Source organism: Petromyzon marinus, chromosome 38 (genome assembly GCF_048934315.1).
Source record: "Petromyzon marinus isolate PM22_M1 ecotype Great Lakes invasive population chromosome 38, UKy_Petmar_22M1.pri1.0, whole genome shotgun sequence".
NCBI lineage: Eukaryota > Metazoa > Chordata > Hyperoartia > Petromyzontiformes > Petromyzontidae > Petromyzon > Petromyzon marinus.
In genome coordinates, this window is record NC_133704.1 from 12,619,931 (window position 1) to 12,640,890 (window position 20,960).

The window sequence follows — 20,960 nt, forward strand, 5'->3', positions numbered from 1 at the left end:
GCCTAAATGTTTCCAATCGGCGAAGATGCTCCATTAGGGGGGTCCACACACACACACACCGACACACACACACCGACACACACACGTGGCATACAACCCACTATGTAACTAAAAAGGCAGACCATTCGCCGCATTCCCATGTCCATCTCTCATACACGTGCGTGAGTTTGTGTGCAACACGTGTGCATCATGTTTGACTGTGTGTGTGTAACTGTGTGTGTGACTGTGTGTGTGACTGTGTGTGACTGTGTGTGTGACTGTGTGTGTGACTGTGTGTGTGTGACTGTGTGGGTGTGTGACTGTGGGGAGCGGTAGTGTAGCGGTTAGCGCTACGCTGCGCTATGAACCTGGTGACCCGGGTTAGATTCCCGCTCACCTAGGTCGACTCAGCCTCAAATTTGTACCTGGTACGGTGTGTAAACATCGCCACTAGGGAGACAAAGGCGGTCGGGGTGGCGCTGGCCACCCACCCCCTCGTGTACCGTTCTGGCCTTCATAGGTGTTCGCTAACAGCACTTGCCCCTACAGTCTGTTAAGGCTATATGGGGGATCTTTGTCTTTGTGTGTGTGTGACTTGTGTGTGTGACTGTGTGTGTTACTGTGTGTGTGTGTGACTATATGTGTGTGTGTGACTGTGTGTGTGACTGTGTATGTGTGTGTGTGACTGTGTGTGTGTGACTGTGTGTGTGACTGTGTATGTGTGTGTGTGACTTGTGTGTGTGACTGTGTGTGTTACTGTGTGTGTGTGACTGTGTGTGTGTGACTGTGCGTGTTACTGTGTGCGTGACTGTGTATGTGTGTGTGACTGTGTGTGGTGTCTTATACAAGTACGGGGGGCGGTAGTGCAATGGTTAGCGCGCTGCCCTACGAACCTGCCGACCCAGTGACGTTTTTCTTAATCGGACCTGGGCCTCCCCGAGGTCAACTCAACCTGGTGCGGTGTGTGAACGTCGCAACTGGGGAGACAAAGGCGGCCGTGCGTGGCGCTGGCAACCCACCCCCTCGTGTGCCGTGCCGGCCTTCATAGGTGCTCGCTAACAGCACTTGCCCCAACAGCCTGTGTGGGCTACACTGTACAGGGAATCTTCGTTTTTTTGTATACGCTTAGCAAGCAACCCTTAGGGCTGGCACCGTGCACCCATTTACATCTCTTTCCACTGGCACAACCGGGCGGCCGTGGTGCCGGCCGCCCATCCACCTCCTCGTGAGCAGGCCGTGCCGGGCTTCAGAGGGCACCGCTGCTCGCTAACCAGCGCTCCCACCCCCCAGCAGTCCGTGCTGAGCTATACGGGGGGTGGTGGTGGTGGTGGTGGGGTGGGGGGGTGGAATCTGTCTTCGTGGGCCTCCCCTAGGTCGACTCAGCCTCAAATGAGACCTGCTGCACGCACGCACGCACCTGGTGAGCCTGCAGCAGGGACGCCGTCACGGGCTCGTAGCAGTACTGGCACGGCAGCTGCTCGTCAAGAGGCTGCGCTGCTGCTGCTGTTGCTGCTGCTGGCGGCGGCGGAGGCGGTGGAGGTGGAGGACCAGAGGTCGGCACCCCGTTCAAGTATCGAACTCGGCCGTGAGCGACGGTCGGATTGCATCCACTCTGCGACAGGGCGGGTGGGGGAGAGGGGGGAGGGAGGGAGGGAGGGAGGCTCAAGACAACGTGAATGCTCACCGTTCAGGGTGTCGCCTGATGTCTGCATCTGTAGGTCAACTCAAAAAACTATAACAACAACAACAACAACAAAACTGCGAACTATTAAAAAAACAAACTGTGAACTATTGTTATGTTACCAGGTAAGGCCCCACTGAGCTATGTAGCTCTTTTTCAGAAGCGGCCTGGCTATCAGCAATGAGAGCTCAACGAAGTGGCTTGTCATCGTGTACGTGTATAGGAGCAGCCAAACACTCTGAACGCGTGGTGATGTTGATTCTGAACGTGGAGGGGAAAAAACCGGAGGATCCGGAGAAAAAGGCACTCGACCACGGGGAGAACATCCAAATATACGGCAGCAGCAGGCGTCAGGGTCGGGATCGAACCCACGACCTCCTGCACACCAGGCGAGGTAGTTAACATCTCCTAGCCACCGTGATGATGAGAGAGAGAGAGACACGCAGACTCCAAATATACAGCAGCAGCAGCAGGCGTCAGGGTCGGGATTGAACCCACGACCTCCTGCACACCAGGCGAGGTAGTTAACACCTCCCCAAAGGCGGCCGGGCGTGGCGTTGGCCACCCACCCCTTCACAGGTGCTCGCTAACAGACCCAACAGTCTGTGAACGACAACATGAGGGGTGATCTTTGCGTTGGTGCATGCACGTCCTCGCGTTTCATCATGGGTCCCCCATGCATCCAACCCGAGCCTCTCCCCCCCCCCATCTCACCTGGTGCAACACCAGCTCGTGCGCTGGCACGGGCTTAAAGCAGAACTCGCACGGCAGCAGCTCCTGGTCGTCCTCCAGGAGCTGCGTGTCCTCCTCCCCCCCCTCCTCCCCCCCCTCCTCCCCCTCCTCCTCCTCCTCCTCGGCGCCCCCCCCTCCCTGCATTGAGGATAGCAGCGCCGCCGTGGTCAACTGGGCGGCCGTCTCCCACAGGCTGGAGGCGAACGAGCTGCCGCTCGCCGGGCTCCCCTCCTCTTCGTCTGCGGGTGGCAGCGTCGCGCCGTTAGGGGCGCCGTGGTGGCTGGGAGATGTTGACTACCTCGCCTGGTGTGCAGGAGGTCGTGGGTTCGATCCTGACTCTGACGCCTGCTGCTGTATATTTGGAGTTTGCGTCTCTCTCTCTCATCATCATCACGGTGGCTAGGAGATGTTGACTACCTCGCCTGGTGTACAGGAGGTCGTGGGTTCGACCCTGACTCTGACGCCTGCTGCTGTACATTTGGAGTCTGCGTCTCTCTCTCTCATCATCATCACGGTGGCTATGAGATGTTGACTACCTCGCCTGGTGTACAGGAGGTCGTGGGTTCGATCCCAACCCGTGGCGGCTGCTGCTGCTGTATATTTGGAGTCTGCGTGTCTCTCTCTCTCATCATCATCACGGTGGCTAGGAGATGTTGACTACCTCACCTGGTGTACAGGAGGTCGTGGGTTCGATCCTGACCCTGACGCCTGCTGTTCTGTATTTGGAGTTTGCGTCTCTCTCTCCCCGTGGCCGCGTGGATCTTTCTCCGAGTCCTCTGATTTTTTCCTCCCACATTAATAATCAACATCACCACGTGTTTAGAGTGTTTGGCTGCTGTACATTTCCACGTGATGATGATGATGATGAGCCACTCTGTTGAGCTGTCATTTGTGACCCCAGGTCACCTCTGAAAAAGAGCTACACGGCTCAGCGGGGCCTCATCTGGTGAAATAAAAAATGGTTTAGTTATTTTGTATTTTCATGACCGTCACTCACCATCGTCGCTGTCCAGGAGCTCCAGGTACTTCTTATATTCGGCCATCACCTCGGGGTCATCGTGCAGAGCACTCATGGCGGCCGCCAGGGCGGCGTTGGCCGCCTCCGTGACGGTGGCGGTGCCGGCTGGGTCGGGGGCCACCGGGTGCCCGGGGCAGGTGACCCGGTGCACCTCCTCGTCCTGCTTCTGTACGTAGACGAGGCAGGCGTCGCACCGCTCGGTGCGAGCGCCGCAGAAGTCCTCGTGCTCCCGCGTGGTGGCGCGCGGCTGCTCCAGCCCGCAGTAGCGGCACACCGCCGCCTGGCGCGGGCACTCGTGGACCTGGCGGGGCGCGGGGGGAGAGGATTGCCGGGCGGTGGCGCCGGCCGGGGAAAGCGAGGAAGAGGTGGCGGACGGTTCGTCCGTTGACGGTTTCCCAGATTTCGCACGCGGCTTGCGTCGAAGGCATTGCATGGAGCCGCCCCCAAAGTGTTTTGAAACCGAGTCGTTTCGTCTCTTGGCACCTCCATTCTGAATTTCTGTGTGGGTCTCTGTGTGGCTATGTGAGTCTCTATGGGTCTCTGTGCGGCTATGTGAGTCTTGCGTGAGTAGTCCATGTGCCTCTGCGTGAGTACATTCTTTGTTTATTTTCGGTAAATTCACCTAGATAGATGTGATAGTAGAAATCAAGTGAGTAAAAATATCACGACGTTTTGATCGCAACACAAGCGGTCGTCGTCAGGCAAAGAGGGTTGGCCTCTAAAGACAAACTCTTCATCAAGGTTTGGAGATGGTTATAACCCAAGTGTGTCAGCAGCACCAGCAGCATTGGCGGGGCAGCAATGGAACCGCGGGATAACATTGCAAGCCGGATAATCGCGCGGTGCTGGATAATCGACGATCAACTGTAGTTTAGTAGAAGAGAAAAAAAAATAGTAGTTTAGTGTTGACACGAGATGGGATTTATCGCGCATAAAGCGACTCCGTGACGCCCGGGCGTAAAGGAGGGTGTCTCTATCGAGACCAAAGATCGAGATTACTATAATACAACGATTATAATAATACAACTATTATAGAATTATTATTGCTACAGCCTTCTCCATGCCGCCCGGCAGACAAATGCCTGGACACAGTGCGCAACTCACCAAGTGGTCTTCCAATTTGCACTTCTCCAGGGCCTTTCCACACTTGCACCTTACCTGTGGCACACACACAGAGACAAAGTTCCCCCGCGTAGCCTTCAAACAGACTTCTGGGGCAAGTGCAGTGAGCGAGCGTGAACCTTTTGAAGGCCGGCACAGCGCACGAGGGGGTGGGTGGACAGCACCCTGCCCGCCCGCCTTTGTATCCCCAGTGTTGATGATTTAAACACACCGTACCAGGCACGCACACACACATTCGCATTCACACACAGAGCATTCAAAATTACGTCATATCGTCTCGTGTAGGTGTACACGCGTCACGGCTCGTACTGCCTCGTGCTGTCTCATGCTGCCTTGTGCTGTCTCGTGCTGCCTCGTGCTGTCTAATGTTGTCTCATTCTGCCACGTGCTGTCTAATGATGTCTCATTCTGCCTCGTGCTGTCTCGTGCTGCCTCGTGCTGTCTAATGCTCTCTCATTCTGCCTCATGCTGCCTCGTGCTGTCTCGTGCTGCCTCGTGCTGTCTAATGTTGTCTCATTCTGCCACGTGCTGTCTAATGATGTCTCATTCTGCCTCGTGCTGTCTAATGCTGCCTCGTGCTGTCTCGTGCTGCCTCGTGCTGTCTAATGCTGTCTCATTCTGCCTCGTGCTGTCTAATGATGTCTCATTCTGCCTCGTGCTGTCTAATGCTGCCTCGTGCAGCCTCGTGCTGTCTAATGATGTCTCATTCTGCCTCGTGCTGTCTAATGATGTCTCATTCTGCCTCGTGCTGTCTAATGCTGCCTCGTGCAGCCTCGTGCTGTCTAATGATGTCTCATTCTTCCTCGTGCTGCCTCGTGCTGTCTAACGTTGCCTCGTGCTGTCTAACGCTGCCTCGTGCTGCCTCGTGCTGCCTCGTACTGCCTCGTGCTGTCTAATGATGTCTCATTCTGCCTCGTGCTGTCTAATGCTGCCTCGTGCTGCCTCGTGCTGTCTAATGATGTCTCATTCTGCCTCGTGCTGTCTAATGATGTCTCATTCTGCCTCGTGCTGTCTAATGTTGTCTCATTCTGCCTCGTGCTGTCTAATGATGTCTCATTCTGCCTCGTGCTGTCTAATGTTGTCTCATTCTGCCTCGTGCTGTCTAATGATGTCTCATTCTGCCTCGTGCTGTCTAATGATGTCTCATTTTGCCTCGTGCTGCCTCGTGCTGTCTAACGTTGCCTCGTGCTGTCTAATGTTGTCTCGTGCTGCCTCGTGCTGTCTCGTGCTGCCCCGTGCTGTCTAATGATGTATCATTCTGCCTCGTGCTGTCTAATGTTGTCTCATTCTGCCTCGTGCTGTCTAATGTTGTCTCATTCTGCCTCGTGCTGTCTAGTGATGTCTCATTCTGCCTCGTGCTGTCTAATGCTGTCTCATTCTGCCTCGTGCTGTCTAATGTTGTCTCATTCTGCCTCGTGCTGTCTAATGTTGTCTCATTCTGCCTCGTGCTGTCTAATGATGTCTCATTCTGCCTCGTGCTGTCTAATGTTGTCTCATTCTGCCTCGTGCTGTCTAATGATGTCTCATTCTGCCTCGTGCTGTCTAATGATGTCTCATTCTGCCTCGTGCTGTCTAATGATGTCTCATGCTGCCTCGTGCTGTCTAATGATGTCTCATTCTGCCTCGTGCTGTCTAATGATGTCTCATTCTGCCTCGTGCTGTCTAATGATGTCTCGTGCTGCCTCGTGCTGTCTAATGCTGCCTCGTGCTGCCTCGTGCTGCCTCGTGCTGCCTCGTGCTACCTCACCTCCGTGTGCTCGCTCTGCACGTGCTCCTCCATTTCTGCACGTGGCACGCGCTCATCGCAGCGCTTGCACACCAGCAGGTTCCTGAAGCAGTGCGTCTCGTGCAGGGACAGGTTGCTCACGGCGATCAGATGCCGACTGCGGGGTGACACGGGGACAAACAAAAGACAAAGCTCCCCCCGCGTAGCCTGTAACAGACTGTTGGGGCAAGTGCTGTTAGCGAGTAGTAGCACCTATGAAGGCCGGCACGGCACACGAGGGGGTGGGTGGCCAGCACCACGCCCGAGCCGCCTTTGTCTCCCTCGTGGCGATGTTTACTACGCACCATCACCAGGTACTCAATGGAGGCTGAGTCGACCTAGGGGAGGCACAGGACCCGATTCAGATAATCGTCACCGGTGTTGGTGGCCGTGGTGGGGGTGCGGGTAAAGGGGAACACGCGCACTCTATATACACCAACCTCTCTACGACTTCTCCATGCGTCTCGACGTATCTCGATGAGCCTCGACGCGACATCGCCGGCTGAACGGGACCGTCCACGTGACCAATCAAAATAAGGCCCGAGCGTGGCGCGGGAGCGCAGCCCGCTGGCTAACGCGCGTCACCACCGTCGCCCTATCCAGGGCGACGTCGCCCGCCCCCCCCCTCCCACTTCCAGACAATAAAAACTAAACTCGTAAAAACTGTAGTTACATTGGAGAAACCAAACGACATGTCTCGGACCGCATTCGTGAACACAAAGCAGACCTAAAACACGGTAGGACCAACACCTCGGCCGTGGCAGATCACTGTTATAATTCAGTAGGCTCACATGACATTGACTTCTCCAAGACAGAGGTTCTCTGCAAGCCATCTGACTACCATGAGAGATTCGTTCATGAGGCTATCCACATATACAAACACAGAGACAATTTAAATCGAGAAGATGGATTCTGGCTTAGCAATCATTGGAAGGATTTGATAAACCATTTCGGGTCTTAAGTTATTGTTCACGCTTATAGTGGCTTTCAGACCGCATCCATTATTTTCGTCTCCCCCTCCTCTTTTCCGAACATAGATGGACTCGTCCATCTGAACAAACTGTCAAATCGCTCTCCGTGGTGCTAACGTTAAAAATAACCGCCACTTTTTTAATTTCTTGCTGTGGTTTTCACACCTGATGATGGTTGCTTGTGTTGCAGTCGAAACGTCGTGAGAATTGTATTGTTTTATATTTTTATTATTTTATTGTTTCCCTTCTACGTGACTTTACCGAAAGAACCAATAATATGAATCCCTGCAGTCACGAAAGCTTTAAATAAAAATTTTAACTATGTTTTATTTTACCAGGTAAGGCCCCACTGAGCTGTGTGGCTCTTTCTCACAAGCGACCTGGCCCATCACAAACGATAGCTCAAACGAAGTGGGCTTATCGGGCGGATATTTATAGTCGCAGCGAAATACTCTGAAACGCGTGGTGACGTTGATTGTAAATGTGGAAGGGAAAACCGGAGGACCCTGGGAAAAATCCACGCGACCACGGAGAGAGAGACACGGGGAGAGACACGGGGGGAGAGACACGGGAAGAGACACGGGGAGAGAGACACGGGGAGAGACACGGGGAGAGAGAGACACGGGGAGAGACACGGGGAGAGAGACAGGGAGAGAGACGGGGAGAGAGACACGGGGAGAGAGACACGGCGAGAGAGAAACACACAAACTCCAAATATACAGCAGCAGGCGTCCGGGTCGGAATGGAACCGCTACCGTTCTCCGCGGCGAGCACAACGTCTTTAAAAACAACGGACGCTACGACGCCTCTCTAAATGAAACGAACGGCCGAATCGGCTCACGCGGCCCGAGATTCAGCGGTGAGCGGGACACCACCCACCCTGCGACCCGCAGACCTTCCCGGAACGGGAAAGCGGTTAAAGACGAGTTGACCGTCAAACTCCCAACCACGCGCCGCCTCTCACCAGTTGCCGCACGGCTTGGTCGCGTCGGCGTCACCGGTCCCCGGGGCGGGCGCTGGCGACGGCCCCCCCGCGGGATCCTTCCCTGCGGAGGCTGCGGCAGCGGCGGCTCCGCTCGCCGCTGCCGGCAACGTTTCCTGATCCCCCCGCGGCGTCGATCTCCGGCCGTCCCGCGGAAACTTTTCCGCCGCTTCTTCCTCCGGAACGCTCTCCGAGGCTTCCCGCCCCTCATCCTCGGGACAAACCTGCGGGATGCGTCTTGGGACCCTCTCGGGAATACCGGCGCGGGTAGGTTCGGGAATGCTTTCCGTGCCGCCCGTACTCCAGCCGTTACGTGCGCTCGTCCCCGCGGAGTCTCCGCGAGTGATCTTCGGTCCCTTCACGTACATCACCCGCCCGGTGCCCTCGTCCGCGAGGTCCACCGAACAGTCCTCCAAAGTTTTTTCCGGGCACACTTGCGGAGTCTCCATCTCAGCTTCCTCCTCAGCGCCCACAGAGAACTCCCCGTTCATATCCATGATTCCCTCCTCTTCCTCCACCTATAATAATAAAAATGTTCAATGTGCATTCCATCCCAGGATCACAATGCCCAATACATGAAAAGCAGGAAACAAAAACGGTGCCAGGGGCAACCGACCGAAATAAAGAGGGAAGGCCACTTTAAAGCGATGGGGTTTCAAAGCGGACTTAAATCTATCTACCGACTCTGATTGCCCTGATTTCAAGTGGCGAGACGTCCCATAGTTTGGTTGCCATGCTAACAAAAGCACCGATCGCCAAAAAAGCGCAGCCTAGACCTGGGAGTACTGAGCAGTTGGAGATCACAAGATCTTAAGGACCTTGATGGAACATATACATTTATTAGTTCCTGCAAGTAATGTGGGGTGAGCCCTTTTAAAGCTTCATAAGTTCATAGCAGTATCTTAAAATCCACTCGGAATTTGACCGGTAGCCAATGAAGAGATGAGAGGACCTGGTGTAATGTGCTCACGTAACGGTGCACGTGGTGTGAGCACTCGAGTAGCTGCATTCTGAACAAGCTGGAGTCTGCCCAGTACTCTGCTCGGTCTCCCAGCCAGTGAGGCGTTGCAGTGGTCGAGTCGGGAAAACACAAAAGCATGGACCGGTCTCTCCAAGTCAGCGGGTGACAGGACGCGATGCATTCTGGTAATATTTCTTAGGTGGTAAAAGGGCATTTGGAGCACCTTAGATAGATGTGCCTCAAGGGATAATGACCGGTCAAACTGAACCCCGAGGTTACTGAGCTCCCGTGTGGGACTGACACCGTGACCATCTATCAACAAACGAGACGAACCAATTTTAGAAAGATGCAGAGAAGAGCCGATGAATGTGGTTTCGGTCTTGTCGGCGTTTAGTTGCAAAACGTTTTGGCGCAACCACGAATTCACTGCAGTTAGTGATGCAGATAGCGCAGAAGATGCTGTTGCAAAATCTGGTCCTAACCGGATATAAAATTGAGTATCATGTGCGTAGCAATGGTGATACTACCTAGTCACGGATCCCTCTTTATCTCCGGGTTGGATCTAAACACAAAAACACATCCTTCAGCAAGCTTCAAAGGAGGCTGCGGAGACACGTCGTGGGTTTTTGGCTGAGTCAACCTAGGGGAGGATCAGGACCGGTACAAACATACGCCACTGTTTTTGGTTGTGAGCGGGAATCGAACTCCGGTCGCCGGGTTCGTAGCGCAGCGGCTGCAGACATGCACACACACATTCACACGGTATTTCTAGAGTTACCTGAAATGATGATCATTTCATAGATCGTTTTTGTGACAGCAACTCCGCCATTGGATACAGGGCCTCCCAATGGCATTGTGGTCATGGACGTGGTTTGACCACACTTGACGCTTATCAGTGCGGCTTGGTGACGTTGTGGGGAGAGGGGTGGGAGAATGGGTAGTGTCACCCAGGACCGGTTTATGACGACAACTCTGCCGCCACTGCTGTTAGCCGTGGCCGGGAATTGAGCTCGGGAAGCCAAGCAGGTGATGAGCCTTTGATAAAACATTTGATGGAATCAAACCACCACGAGTGCCCCAGGCGCAGCGCCACCACTGTGCCCAGTGAAACGCAACAGTTCCTTCAGCAGAAACGGGAACTTTGGCAGTAAAGCGAAACTTGATGTCATGCCAAAATTGCGACGTAAATATCCTTGTTCGTATCGAAGCAATTATTTATTCGTTTGCGCTGGAGTCTGAGCCGAGACTCGGCGCTACGTTGTGCTCCATTATCGTACTCTACTTCTATGTTCCCATAGAAGGGGCTGTGTATGTACAGCTCCTTTTGGAATGGGGTGGGCAGGAGTGGTGGTGCAGTGGTTAGCACACTGCACTCCTGACCCGTGACGAATATCTCCAACAGAGCTGGTCCTCCCGTAGGTCAACTCAGCCTCAAATGAGTACCTGGTGCGGTGTGTAATAAACATCGCCACTGGGGAGACAAAGGCGGTCGGGCGTTGTGCTGGCCACCCACCCCCACGTGTACCGTTCCGGCCTTCATAGGTGCTACTTGCTAACAGCACTTGCCCCTACAGTCTGTTAAAGGGTATACGGAGGGTCGTTGTCTTTGTTATGTAGGCGACAGTACACGTCTGATGTGATCTCAGCTCGCTCCACCATTCCCCTCCCCCCAGCTATAGAAGTGGCAAAGTGCAGATTGGACCCAATGCGAGTCCACATTCACCAGCCGTTACCGTAGTAACGGTGCCAATCTAATCCATTTGCGCTCCAACACTTTATCAATCCACTGCTGGACGAAGGCATCCCCACACCGTGTCAGTGATTTAACCATACTTCACCACGCTGGTCAGTGCGGGTTGATTAAAGAGCGTGTCCCGGAGTGGGGCGGTTCAGATTCCACTCGCCGCTGATGTTTTGGTGGTGAGACGTTAACTACCTCGCCTGGTACACAGGAGTTGGTGAGTTCGATCCCGACCCCGATGCCTGTATATTTTGAGTGTGCATGTTCGCCCCGTGGTCACGTGGATTTTTCTCCGGGTCCTCCGGTTTTTCCCTCCACATTTAGAATCAACATCGCCACCACGCGTTTAGAGTCTTGGGCTGCTGTAAATTTCCACGCGATAAGCCACTTCGTTGATCTATCATTCGTGATAGCCAGGACGCTTCTGACAATGAGCGGCATAGCTCAGTGGGCCTTACCTGGTAAAATAAAAATAGCATAGTGTTTAGTTTATTTTATAGCCGGGGCCCGGGAATCGAACTCAGGTGGCTTGCACGGGTTGACGGTGCAGGGCGCTAGCCGCTGCATCACCGCCACTCCACTCCCATGGCGTGTCTCTGGAATGCCTCTCTGACTCAGATACACTGAGCTCGCATCTACTATTTATAGCGTTCGTTACGTACGGGTAAAAAAACCCATAGGGTCGCATTTAAAACACACTAGGCCAGACAAGACCCACACTTCTTCTTTGGTTCTTTCGGTAAAGTCACGTAGAATGAGAATAAAATAATAAATTGATAAAATAAAATAACACAATAAAATTCTCACGACGTTTCGGCCACAACACAAGCGGCCTTCACTCCAGCGCAGTCTTCGAGACAGGCTGGTCCCTTCACCTGATGAAGGCCGCTTGTGTTGTGGCCGAAACGTCGTGAGAATTTTATTGTTATTTTATTTTATCAATTTATTATTTTATTCTCATTCTACGTGACTTTACCGAAAGAACTAAAGAAGATGAATCCTTGCAGTCACGAAAGCTTTAAATCGAAAAAGACCCACCCTGCCAGCTCTCCTTACACAAAGACAAAGGTTCCCCGTATAGCTCTTGTGTTTTTTTGGGGGTTAGATCGCATAAATATAAAATGTGTCTTTAAAGCCGCCACCACCCAACACAGCCAATTAATAAGGTTTGTCATGTAAACAGAACGTGGCCAATTCGTTACTACTACAGCACACCGATCGTGTGTTGGAGAGCTAATCCACAACATTTACAATCCGAGCACGACGTTTTGCCAGTAATTACAACCAGCATCATCAGGCAACAGCCAGAAGCCTCTATTATACACAGAGGTCCCACAGAATGACCGGAGATGACTGGCAGGCGGAGGACCTGTGTTCCCCACTCAACACAAATAAATCGTTCACAGTTTACGCACACCCGGGACTAAAGTTCGAGCGTGACCCGGAGGCACGGAGCCCGGCTAGGAGTTCCTCGGACGTCGGAACAGCGGCACCTTTAGGAGTTTACTTCTCCGTGGTGCAAGATGACAGAACCCTGCGTACGTCATGGGGGGGGAATTCCAGGCGACTTGTGTGCCCTAACGCAGACAAAGATCCCCCGTATAGCCTTCAGCAGACTTTTAGGGGCAAGGGCCGCTTGCCAGCAGCCAGCACAGGCGCACGATGGGGTTGGTTGGTGGTGGTGTGGCTGGGGGAAAAAAAAAACAACCCACGCCCCGTCCGCCTTTGTCTCCCCCAGTGCTGACGTTTACACGCTGCGTCAAGTACTCTCTCTTGCGGGGGTGATTGTCCTTTTATTGAACAGGTGACAGTCAGCTGAGGTTCATTATCTTTTGAAAATCGCCGCCTGTCTCTTGTGATAATATCTTGGGGGGGGGGTGTTTGTTACGGTGGGGGGGGGGGGGTTCTGACCATACTTCACCACAACTTGGCCACTGGATTTTAGGCGTGGCCTGGAATCAACCGACGATGGGAGTCGGGAACGTGGAGTGGGAGCGCGGTGCACTGACCACACTCCACTTCTGCTGCCACTGTAATCTCTCAAGACAAACACACACACCATAGCTGTCAACCCCTTATCAGTGCCTTATTACAGACCAACTCACACCGCACTGGTCACCCCGTGCCCCTTATACAGTTCAAAGTTCATCCTACAAAGTCCCGCATGGACGTGAAAACTCAATTCCCCGGCTTCACAGCTGTGCACACACATTTTATAAGACGCACAAAGTATATCTGAAAACTACTGTGTATTTTTTTAAGGTTCGTCAAGAAACAAAAAAATACATAAAGGATGAAAAAGAGCAAATCGCGTTAAAGTGTTAACGTGAATTAAACCCAGAAAGTATTTCACAGCAGAAGACTCTACATCATTCAAAACGGAATGAAGGCTGAACCATGAAGAACTACCAACAGACACGCACACACACATAGATGATTTGTACATTATTATGATTGCTTTGTTAATGGGATGGTTTATTTCATGTAACGCACTGTGAGGCCTTGCGAGCATGTCGCCGTGGAGAATCAGATTTCAAGTTCTTTATCCTGGTAGGAACTATCCTGGTTACACCAGCCCACAGGGGATTATTGTGTCCGTCCGTCCGTCGTGCATCCAAAAATGGGAGGGGTGGGGCTGGGTGGAGAGGGGAGGGTGGGGAGGGAGAGGCTGGGTGGGGAGGGGAGGGTGGGGCTGGGTAGGGAGGGTGGGGAGGGGCTGGGTGGGGAGGGCTGGGTGGGGTGGGGCTGGTCACCCCGTGGTGCCCTTATAAAACTCAACGTTTAACCTACTCACGCCGGCTTGTGCCCGCCCTCACAGTCGGGCATATTTGCGGAATACACCACGTGGTGGTGCCGCCGTTGACCCTGGCCATTGACCGAGCAACCCAACGTTCCTACCAGCTCCTTCCGCAGGAATGCATTATCGACACACGTGCCCAAACACTCAAGAAGAAATTGGCCAAAGGGGCCGTCCATAAATGACGTCACGCACCTAGGGGGGGGGTCAGACATTTGTTCCGATGTGTGACGAGGGGGGGGGGGGTTGAGAAATATGACGTCACATAAAAATGCGCAACTTTAAATTAATATAGACAACACATTCTACTTAATTAAATATACTTTATAATAAATGTTTTCTCCTACAACATCAGAGTGCAGCGCCACATTAAATACGCACTAAAATGACAATAGTTTAAAACGATTTGAAGCATGTTTTATTTGGGGGGGGGGGGCAGAGCTTTGTGACGTCATATTTGAGGGGGGGGGTCTGACTTTTTGTAACGTCGTGTGACGAAGGGGGGGGGGGTCAAAAATCGTCCAAAATCGCGTGACGTCATTTATGGACGGCTCCAAACAACAAGATCAACAACTTACCTTCGTTCGGCACTCATCAATTAACGGGCATCCCACTCATACAGGATGCTCAGGAGCTGTGGGACACAGCCCTTGTGGGTGCACTACTACGTGGAACTTCTTTTGCACCGTACCATGCTCATCGGGGGGCCTGGGAATCGAGGTCACCGGGTACATCGCGCGGCGTGGCGCTGACCACCTGGCCCACCGCTCCAACCACACACAAAGACAAAGATCCCCCCGACAGCCTCGCACACTTCTGGTGGCAAGTGCTGTTTGCGAGCACCTATGAAGGCCGGCACGTACACGCGTGGCCAGCACCACGCCCGGCCGCCTTTGTCTCCCTCGTGGCAATGGTTTTGTTTTTACACATAGCACTAGGGTACGCAATTGAGTCTGAGTCGACCTAGGGGAGGCCCAGGACCGGTTCAGATAATCGTCACCGGTGTTGACCGTGTGAGTGGGAATCATATCGCCCGGACATGCACACCGATATACATATTTGTCCACACATTTATACAGCATTTAAATCTGGACACACATTCGTACGTATACACATGGACATATTGATACGCACACACATGACATAAGTACCGTGCCCTATACACAACGCACATTGATACATACACACGTTGACAAGCTCTGTGTGCATTGCGTACACAGGATTGTCCCAGATGTCTTGTGACCCCAAATTAATTTACCCATTTTCTTTTGTTTATCCCTTTACACGACGTTCATTCCCGTTCTAAATGAACCTTACTTCAAAAAAATCATTACGTTTCATGGAATTAAATGGGGACCACAAGACATGTGGACCCCCCCTCCACAGTACTACTGTATTGTCGACTACAGCTGTAGCACGTTTTACATTTTCCGTACAGGTTGTTGTTCTGCGATGTCCTCGCACGTAGATGTTCCCCCTGTTCAACAAACCCGCGCTGACCAGGGCGGTGAAGTATGTCCCCCCGCCCCGATAGACACAATAACCCACAACCACTATTCATGTACCTTGCAGAAGGGCCATTGCCCGAAACGTCTACAAAACACTGCTGCGTAGAGACGCACCCGCGAGCTCTGACGATGATATCGCGACGTGTACGCACGAACTTCCCCGTGAGCCCCCCCCCCCCCATCACAACGTGGCAATTGCCCTCATCCAGCAGTGGAGTTAACAGCAGGGCATTGCGAACAACGCAGGGGACGGGGGGTTGGTTAAACCCACAGTGGCAACGTCGTCTCCCGACGTCTGTTCCGACGACAAACGCTGTCGCCCTTCGCTGGGAAACATAAAACAATACGCTGTGGCACACACACGCACACACACTGACGAATGCGCACGGCAGGCACCCATACAGCAGTGGATTTACCAACACGGAGCGGCACACGCGCGTACGTTGAGAACAATTGCGACACCGATTTGATGCAAAAACAAAACGAATTTATTGACGGCGAAAGCTCACTTCTTGATTTTTTTCCTGTGTGCAGTTTGGTGTCTCTCTCTTTTCCCCCTCATGAGCAACGGGGTTTGGCTACATGCGGTGCGAAAGAAGTTCAACACACACACATCACAAAGACAAAGATCCCATCGCCCTATAGGCTCAACGAGCTGTTGGGGCAAGTAACGTTGAGCGACGCACGGCACATCGCGAGGCGCTGCTGATGTTATCACACCCAGACCGCACCACCAAATAATCCCATCACTCGTTTAACGCCGAATCACCCTAGGGGAGGCCCAATAATTAAAAGGTTTCAGATATCAATCTGCGCCCATGGTTAGTCGAGGCCACGGTGTCAGAAAGAGTGGCATCACCGCAACGCGCTAAGCACTGCGCCACCGCTCTCACCAAAAACAGACAAAGATCCCCCGTGTAGCCTGTAACAAACTGTTGAGGCAAGTGCTGTTAGCGAGCGCCTATAAAGACCGGAACGGCAGAGGAGGGGGTGGGTGGTCAGCACCACGCCCGGCCACCTTTGTCTCCCCATTGGCGATGTTTACACACCGCACCAGGTACTCATTTGAGGCTGAGTCGACCTAGGGGAGGAGACCTAAAACAGGTTCAGAATAATCGTCACCGGTGTTGGCCGTGAGCGGGAATCAAACACACAACAACCACACACAACAACACACACAACAACACACACGTACACACACAACTACACACACACAACTACACACACAACAACCACACACAACAACCACACACAACTACACACAACAACAACAACACACACACACGTACACACACAACTACACACACACACAACAGCCACACACAACTACAAAGACAAAGATCCCCCGTATAGCCTTAACAGACTGTAGGGGCAAGTGCTGTTAGCGAGCACCTCGCACACAACTACACACACAACCACACACACAACTACACACAACAACCACACACAACAACACACACACAACAACCACACACAACAACACACACAACAACACACACAACAACCACACACAACAACACACACACAAACACAACCACACACCACATTGGGCAGCCTTACCTGCGCACAGGAATTCCCCCAGTGGAAGTTCCCCTTCTCCCAGATGCTTTAGTCCCCGAATCTCTTGAAGTCAACCCCAGGTATCACTCGTCGGGGTCCGGTCCCCGTTGTTTTTTGCTGCTCGAGCCGAGATGGCAGCCAATTGGTTTCAGTTCCGCAGTGGAAATTAACAAAAATATAATCAATTTAATCAATTAACAAAAATATAATCAAATAAGCACTCACAAGCACTCACAACCAGGAACCTTTGCTCGCGTATATATATATCTCGGCGGGGTCTAGGAAAGTACCGAAAATTCACACTGCACATACACACACCCCACACGTGTCACTGTGTGTGCGTGTGGTGGGTGGTACAGGCTGTATATGCCGAGAGCGGTGGCGCTGTGGTTAGCGCGCTGCACAACGAACCCGGTAACCCGAGTTCAATTCGTGCTCACCGATCAATGAACTGGGCGGATATTTGAAACCGGTACTGGGCTTATCCCCAAGGTCAACTGGGGAGACAAAGGTGGTCGGACGTGGTGGCTGGGTCGCACCGTACAATCCATTTGTGAATCGACTCGCTAACATCAGGGGCAACTCAGCCTTAAATGAGTACTGTACCCTGTGAAGGCGTGTAAACATCAGCCCTGGTGAGATAAATGCGGTTCTGGCCACACAACTCCCACACCGCTAACAGGGGTTGTTTGACTATACATCACCACGTTGGTCAGTGCGGATTGACGAAGTCAGGGGCCCAAGACCGATTTAGATATCATCGCCACTGATGTAAATCAGCTGGAGCCGGAAATTCATCTCGGAAGCTAAGCAGCGACGGGCCTGGATCGTGCTTGTACGGGCCGCAAGCCCACAATCGTGCATAAACAGGTGTTATAGGCTGCGGGGTTATGTGTGGAGAGCAGCAGAAGTCCGTCCAAAAAAATAAACTGTTGTACTGTACTTCAATGTTCCCTCCTTCATAAATCCTCACTGCCTTTAGAGGCTGACTCCTTTGCCTGATGACGACCGCTTGTGTTGCGATCGAAACGTCGTGATTTGTTTTATTTTATTTCTAACTACGTGACTTAACCGAAAGAACCAAAGAGTATGGATTCCTGCAGTCACGAAAGCTTCAAATCAAGATTACTCTAATGAAGTTCAACATCAGATGATGATCCAAATTTAATTTCTGTCACTCGAACACAGATAATAATTCCCAGAGCAAGTTGCAATTTAATGTGTTTGTGAGCTGACGACGAACACGGACAGCTAACGCCAGTGATAATTAAGTGGCATTTCGCCCTCTTCTGGAAATTAAGTGGCATCTTACCCTGTTCTGGGAATTAAGTGACGTCTGACCCTGCCAGAGGAATAAAGTGACATCTGACCCTGTAATGGGAATTTTGTGACATCTGACCCTGCCCTGGGAATTAAGCGACATCTGACCCTGCCCTGGGAATTGAGTGACATCTGAACCTGCCCTGATAATTTTGTGACATCTGACCCTGTCCCGGGAATTGAAGTGACATCTGGCCCTGCCCTAGGAATTAAGTGACATCTGACCCTGTCCTGGGAATTGAGTGACATCTGACCCTACCCTGGGAATTGAGTGACATCTGAACCTGCCCTGAGAATTTTGTGACATCTGACCCTGTCCTGGGAATTAAATGACATCTGACCCTGCCCTGGGAATTGAGTGACATCTGACCCTGCCCTGGGAATTGAGTGACATCTGACCCTGTCCTGGGAATAAAGTGACATCTGACCCTGCCCTGGGAATTGAGTGCCATCTGACCCTGCCCTGTGAATTGAGTGCCATCTGACCCTGCCCTGGGAATTGAGTGACATCTGACCCTGTCCTGGGAATTAAGAATCAAGTGACATCTGACCCTGCCCTGGAAATTGAGTGACATCTGACCCTGCCCTGGGAATTGAGTGACATCTGACCCTTCGCTGAGAATTGAGTGACATCTGACCCTGTCCTGGGAATTGAGTGACATCTGGCCATGCCCTGAGAATTGTGTGACATCTGACCCTGTCCCGGGAATTAAGTGACATCTGACCCTGCCCTGGGAATTTAGTGACATCTGACCCTGCCCTGGGAATTGAGTGACATCTGACCCTGTACTGGGAATTAAGTGACATCTGACCCTGCCCTGGGAATTGAGTGACATCTGACCCTGGCCTGGGAATTGAGTGACATCTAACCCTGCCCTGGGAATTGAGTGACATCTGACCCTGTCCTGGGAATTGAGTGACATCTGACCCTGCCCTGGAAATTGAGTGACATCTGACCCTGCCCTAGGAATTGAGTGACATCTGACCCTGCCCTGGAAATTAAGTTACATCTGACCCTGTCTTGGGAATTAAGTGACGTCTGACCCTGCCCTGGGAATAAAGTGACATCTGACCCTGCCCTGGGAATTGAGTGACATCTGACCCTGCCCTGGGAATTGAGTGACATCTGAACATGCCCTGGGAATTAAGTGACATCTGACCCTGGCCTGGGAATTAAGTGGCATCTGACCCTGCCCTGGGAATTCAGTGGGATCTGACCCTGCCCTGGGAATAAAGTGTCATCTGACCCTGTCCTGGGAATTGAGTGACATCTGACCCTGCCCTAGGAATTAAGTGACATCTGACCCTGTCCTGGGAATTAAGTGACATCTGACCCTGGCCTGGGAATTAAGTGACATCTGATCCTGTCCTGGGAATTAAGTGACATCTGACCCTGCCCTGGGAATTGAGTGACATCTGACCCTGCCCTGGGAATTGAGTGACATCTGAATATGCCCTGGGAATTAAGTGACATCTGACCCTGGCCTGGGAATTAAGTGGGATCTGACCCTGCCCTGGGAATTAAGTGACATCTGACCCTGGCCTGGGAATTGAGTGACATCTAACCCTGCGCTGGGAATTAAGTGACATCTGATCCTGTCCTGGGAATTAAGTGACACCTGACCCTGCCCTAGGAATTAAGTGGCATCTGACCCTACCCTGGGAATTAAGTGGCATCTGACCCTGTCCTGGGAATTGAGTGACATCTGACCCTGCCCTGGAAATTAAGTGGCATCTGACCCTGCCCTGGGAACTAAGTGGCATCTGACCCTGTCCTGGGAATTGAGTGACATCTGACCCTGCCCTGGGAATTAAGTGACATCTGACCCTGTCCTGGGAATTGAGTAATATCTGATCCTGTCCTGGGAATTAAGTGACATCTGACCCTGTCCTGGGAATTGAGTGACATCTGACCCTGGCCTGGGAATTGAGTGACATCTGACCCTGTCCTGGGAATTGAGTGACATCTGACCCTGGCCTGGGAATTGAGTGACGTCTGACGCTGCCCTGGGTATTAAGTGACATCTGACGTTGTTCTGGGAAACCCCTTCTGTCGAATTAGCTTTGATGAGTATCTCAATGCAATGTGGAAATACCAGCTTATGGGGAAGGACAAAGGTGGCTTGGCGTCGAGAGGGCCACACCACACCCCTCATAGGTGCCATTTGCTCCCATAATAAAGTATTCTTAATTTTTACGTGCTATAAAAAAATGGCCATTTCCCGAAACTCTCCTGTAATTTTTTTTTTACATTGAAGAATGTGTTCGAGTGTTTTTGTTAATTGTCCTGTCGCAACACTGCCAACACAGCAGCAGCATCACCGAATCATCATGCGCAAAAGACGGGTAGTAAACTAGATGTCATGAGCAGGAGGAGGCACAGGGCAGCGATATGGAATTGCACATCAATCGTCACTCACCCATACAAAATGGGGTGAGAAAGCCCTCATCTAGCAGTGGATTGGCAAAAGAGTGCACACATTTTTTATTTGGTCACGTAAGTCGAGAGTAGGCCTCCTTCACGTATTCGTCCATCCGCGTAAAAGTATTTTTCCACAGCAACACGGCCTGCTTTTTTTGTAGGAGTGTACACAATCTCAGCTGCATTGGCTCAACTCAAGCACAACGCTGATCCCGGGTTTCGATTTTGAGTTTCACATCAGCTGTGCTCAGCGCGCGCAGTCGCCCCCCCCCCCCATCTCTCTAGCCCCTCCCCTCTTACACCCCCACCCCGCCCCTCCCCCCCTTAAACCCAGGCCCCTCCCCTCAGAACTTGGTCTTCACGAGCGGCCGTGAGACGGCGGCGCGGTGGGGGGAGGGGCT

General features: G+C 52.4%; 1 protein-coding gene across 1 annotated transcript in view; it reads right to left on the bottom strand.

Moving 5' to 3' along the window:
• The window catches only part of LOC116950305 (uncharacterized), a 29,744-nt gene extending 12,564 nt beyond the window's left edge, over positions 1 to 17,180 (bottom strand). The window contains exons 1-7 of the mRNA XM_076072473.1: positions 16,818 to 17,180; positions 8,233 to 8,768; positions 6,280 to 6,415; positions 4,515 to 4,568; positions 3,390 to 3,711; positions 2,375 to 2,631; positions 1,397 to 1,591 (exon numbers count right to left, since the gene is read on the bottom strand). Of these exons, the coding sequence (XP_075928588.1) occupies positions 1,397 to 1,591; positions 2,375 to 2,631; positions 3,390 to 3,711; positions 4,515 to 4,568; positions 6,280 to 6,415; positions 8,233 to 8,747 (1,479 nt within the window). The 5' untranslated portion in view covers positions 8,748 to 8,768; positions 16,818 to 17,180. The remainder of the gene's footprint in view (positions 1 to 1,396; positions 1,592 to 2,374; positions 2,632 to 3,389; positions 3,712 to 4,514; positions 4,569 to 6,279; positions 6,416 to 8,232; positions 8,769 to 16,817) is intronic.
• Between the last annotated feature and the right edge of the window lie 3,780 nt (positions 17,181 to 20,960).